At 40.6% G+C, this 5,000-nt stretch overlaps 1 protein-coding gene across 1 annotated transcript in view; it reads right to left on the reverse strand.

Annotated features, from left to right (window-relative positions):
- LOC137970699 (FAD-dependent oxidoreductase domain-containing protein 2-like) overlaps window positions 1-254 on the reverse strand; it is a 24,318-nt gene extending 24,064 nt beyond the window's left edge. Inside the window, exon 1 of the mRNA XM_068817232.1 lies at window positions 1-254. This exon is cut by the window's left edge and continues 32 nt beyond it. Within this exon, the coding sequence (XP_068673333.1) occupies window positions 1-89 (89 nt within the window). The 5' untranslated portion in view covers window positions 90-254.
- Between the last annotated feature and the right edge of the window lie 4,746 nt (window positions 255-5,000).

A 5,000-nucleotide genomic window follows, 5' to 3' on the forward strand; every position in this document is an offset into this window, starting at 1 on the left:
TGGTAAGCGTTCTCCGTCGCCAACGACAAATTCAAACTCGTACACGCGATGATGAAGACTCCGATCGCTTTGGCCAAGCAAAGGATCATCTCGATGCCTTCGGACAAAATCAATCACAAAGGATGGTATTTGTTGCGACTCTTCGGTTGTAAGTGATGTCTGCAGCGGCGACAAAGAGTTAAGAAATCTGAACAAGAAATCTCAGCAAGGTAGTTCATGTTTTCATCCGGTTCCTCTTTAGAACTTTCGACGAAGGCAATCACGATTGGTTGTTGAGGCAACAATAGGTTATTCGGTCACACAACGATCACGCCAAACAGTTTATCGCGTTCGGAGGAAAACTCTCTCACGTCTAAACAAAGACCGGTTAAAACCTGGCCTGGGGCATTTGTCATAAGGTACAAGTAGTCAGTACGAATTAAAATCAATATTGGAAAAACATGAATTTGTTTCCATCTGCATTGGAGACAGATATAGATTCCCACACATCACAACTTTTGTGCGGTTTGAGTTATTTTTATTTACTCCGTATATCTATGAAAGTATTAGCCTTTAAAATGCATTACCATCGGACTTGTCAACTCCAACGAAAGTCAAAGAGATTTCAAAACGAAAAGAAGACATCATCATCTCTTTCCCAAATGTCGAAACACGGAATTACCTTTTGACGTGACTCATCAGTCATCTACAAGGAAGTACGCACCTTTGATGTCTTTCACGAGTGTTGCAGTTTTTTTCTGCGCTCACAAAAATAGAGCCTAAAAATTTGAAATTTGCTATCTATCATGGGAACAGACAACATTTTCACAAAATCTTCACGTTTCTTCTTAAAACACAAGTGACGGGATAACGGAGTGCAAATGGCGTGACGCGATTATATTCAAGTACTTTTTATTACTGGGTTGCCTATGGGCAAACGCAGTCGAGGTCTGCGTTTAGTTTTGTTTCTTTTATTTTTTTTATTTTTTTTATTTTTATTTTATTTTATTTTTTTTTTTCCCGTGTCGGTAAAAGTCTTGCCTGTCACTCCCCTGGTAAGTGGTGTGTTTGTGTATAGAGTCTACTGCGCGTATTTTCTTAGGATCGAGAGGGTAGTGAAATAGCGTAGATTTCTCTGGTGGACACAGTAGAATCATTAACTTAGCCTGCAATGGCGTCGAAAGTCATGCAACGCGAATGGCGTTTTAGTGGATCCTTAAACAAAATATACCCTTATGGAGCTCAATAATGGAAAGTCAGTTGGATAAACGAGGCATGAATCTCAAAAGCGACGAGTACTGGACTTCGACAACAATCTATCGCCCGTCGAGACGAAATCAAAGTGAGCAGTATTTACCTGAAGTACATGGTAATTTGACACAATTGAGTTTCTTGTCTTCACGCACGCAATGAAATAGGAAGAGGTTTTCGCCTCTAAGAGCAAATATGTTGTTTGTTTCAATAAAATTTTCGCTGGAAAAGGATTCCGTGGTATTTTCTGCCTTTGTGAATTATAATATCATGTTGTGTATTGAATTTTCGAGCTTAAGGTTCAAATGTGATATGGGAGAAGTTTTTTAGTATTGCTCTGTAAGCAGGAAGGGTTCACAGGCCTGTTGGAAGCGTGCTTGAGTTTCAACAAAATGAGGCCCAAAATCAGTGAAAACTTGTGACGCAGATGAATAATAAAGTAGCTGATATTTCCAAAATGATGGAATTACCTGGTGATAAATAACGTCGTACGCGTCTTGGAGAGTAAATTTTGACTTTGCATAAACAAGAGTTGGGCGATTGTCATCTTTGTTTTGACTTCGCTCATTTCATTGTCAAACTTTATAACACTTGACAGAAAAAGAAACTTACAAAAACCCGGTATCTTGCCATCATTTGACACAGATGCTTCACTGTTTGCCGAGTAAACATGCCGCGGTAACTTAATCACGGCGCCCGCTGAATTCCGGCCATGTCACTTTCGATTTTGCAATTTACTTGAACGTAGCAAAAATCTCCCAAAATGTTTGTCGCTGATCGTAACTTTTTATATTCTATATTCACGGTTCAAAATTAATGTTGTTTTCATGTCGTAAATATTTTATTCTCGATCGACCGTCCGGGAAACTTCCTTCTGCTCTTTCTGAAAACTGTGTATCAATATTTATTTGCTTTTTCATCAATATTTGTTTTGCATAAAGCAAGCTAACAGAATCTGTACCTTGCTGAGTTCGCATTTGTTAGGGTTAATAGTATTTTCGGTCAGATGTTTCTGTTTTTTATGAGGGGTTTCTTGTTTTGGTCTCCCATCCCAACACTAACCCCGCGAAACAGGGCTTGACTTCAGTGAAGTCATAGCCTCTCCACGGAGACTCCGTGGAGAGGCTATGGTGAAGTTTAGTATTACAAAGTTTTCGGATGCTCATAGGGCACACTTGTGGTGAAAAGAAGTTGTGAGGGAACTTGAAAATTATCAACATGTCAGCCCAGAAGCCAATGTTTCTCGCTTCTCTTTTATTTGTTATTCTTCAGAGACTGGAATGCTGTATTTCAATACCACACAATTCAGTGTCTTCTGATTTTCTGTAGCACGTACCACAGGCAAGCCAGTGTATGCTTCTCAGAAGCATCTAGTTTTAAATAAATAGAATGTAGAAAATTTTTTTCCTTGGTGTGGTGGTGTGAGGGAGCGGCGAGAGAACGAAGTTGAATTTGGGAGCGAACTGACCACTATTTTTGCAGACATCAGCGTGACAGTTAAGTGTTTCTCAGGACTGTACAAAGGACTGTTCAAAGGTCAAAATATGCCGGATGTTATGATTTTAGTATTGAGGAAACGCGGAATGTATTGTTTCAGAGGTCAAAAGAGATGTGTACTGTCTAATTTCAAGGACAGGAAATGACAGACATTTTACTTAGCAGGTAAGAAAAGGTGGAAAAGTTAGTTTTTAATTTTGACCCTGAAAACGCGCCATATACATGGGGACTACATAGTCGTGTCGCCTACGTGCAGTTCGCTGACAGCGGAAGTCGTTTTGCTAACGGGTTTGGTTCATCTACATCCACATCTACATGTTCCAGCACTCGGCAAAGTCCCTTTTTGGCTTATGGCTGTTTCTGCTTAGGTGGCCTCGTACGCCGTAAGCCTTTTTAGAGACATCACTCCCAAGCCGGCCACTTCTGCTGGAGATAACTGATCTCTCTCACCCGTTGGGGCCTGGGTTGCGGCTGACGCAGTTGGCGCACTGCTGGTTGTCGAGGTACAAGTCGAGGTAACACATCCGGGCAGTCACGCTTGCCCAGGCCTGCCCCGCCACTGAGCCAAATACCACTATCAACCACTATCAGGGTCTGGTCTTCCACTTGGCCCACATAAAAGACCATATCACTTGTTTTGCAATGCGGCGCTCTCGTGGCATCTGTTTGCAACGGGTCGATGTTGGAGTCTACCGAAAGAATTTCCGACAGCTGAATTTCCTGAGGAAGCAAGACGAACAACCGGTAGATAAGAAAAGGAAGGAAACGCGAGCGCAACATTCTTGCGATCGTACTTTACTTAATAATTCTTGCCTAATGGTGGAAACGACACCCGTCATGTGAGAAACGAGTGAAAGTGACCGTCAAGATTTTTCAATATGCCTTACGTGACAGGCAGCCACTCAAGGTTTTAGAATTATTAAATGACAGGTCATACGGTATTTTTTTCCAATGAAAAAACACAAAATCGATCCCAGCTACGCCAGCTAACGCACGCGTCCACTTTATTTTCATTTATTGTATGCCAACCGTTTTAAAATTGAGTGCTCAGATTTTGAACACTGGTTTTGAAACCTCTTTATCAGTCCTATTTAAACACTCAAGTCATTTAATTATTTGAAAACCTTATCCGGCTGCCAGCTATTTGAAAGCTTCGAATTTTTTGAAACAGAGAAAATATCGAGAATGCAAACAATACAATACAATACAATACAAATTTTATTACTGAGCACTCCCGAAGGGTGCTTTTCAGTACGAAAAGTAAGATAACAATGATGTTATCTTAATACATCACGAATGTTACACGGAACTGCTCGAGTTTCTAAATGGCACTTAGGCCAAATGCGCAATGTTCATATTCTTCACTCATTCATCCATGATTTGTAGCTTTAGTTTTAACAAAACTAAGCGATGTTCGATTTAAGTGCCACAAAATAGAACCGGAAAGGGGCTTAACTAAGCTTACAACACCAAAGAAGTAATTTTCCACACAACTTGAGAAAGTATTGTACAAGTTACGCTAAAAACTAGCACAAATACGCCTCGATATTTGAACTGTTAGTCAGCAATATGGTTCAGTGATTGTTTGAATTTGTACTGTAAACAAACTCATGCGTATTGATTATTTCGCCGCCTCATTTTTTCTTGCTTTTCGTGTCTAAAAAGAGCGGTTTTCAGTACACTTAGTACACTCTCGAAATTAAGCAACTGAATTGTTAGTTAGCATTTGGTTCTGCGTTACTACACCTGGTCATCGGCTAGAAGTCTCGCGCCATTTTTTTTCTTCCAGTCAGAAGCAAACCCAATTTGTGACTCGCATGCTCCCGTTTTCCTGCGTTTTGCGCCGGCTGCATGCGTTTTTGCTGAGCGCGTTTTTATTGGTTTCTTTCACTATCTTCATTTCTTGCGATTGACCAAGGTAATAAGCTCGACTCTCGGTTTCACGGTACTTAATTTAAAACCCGCTTTGAATAATTATTTTTTAAACAAGCCATACCTTGTAATACTTGTTATTTGTTGCATCCTTGAAAAGAGTCAAACACTTTGTGTCCAGTCGCCAATAATGTCTCCTCCCCTGAAAGACACAAAAAAATCAAAACTTTGGCTTGTTTAAACACGCACCGGTGGCTGTTGGTTGAGCATCGGGCTGTCATGCGGGAGGTCGCGGGTTCGAACCCCGGCCGGATCAACACTCAGGATCTTAAAATAACTGAGGAGAAAGTGCTGCCTTTGTAATTTTTAAATCTGCAAATGGTTAGACTTTCAAGTCTTCT

The sequence above is a fragment of the Montipora foliosa genome, chromosome 9, assembly GCF_036669935.1.
Source record: "Montipora foliosa isolate CH-2021 chromosome 9, ASM3666993v2, whole genome shotgun sequence".
In the NCBI taxonomy this organism is placed as follows: domain Eukaryota; kingdom Metazoa; phylum Cnidaria; class Anthozoa; order Scleractinia; family Acroporidae; genus Montipora; species Montipora foliosa.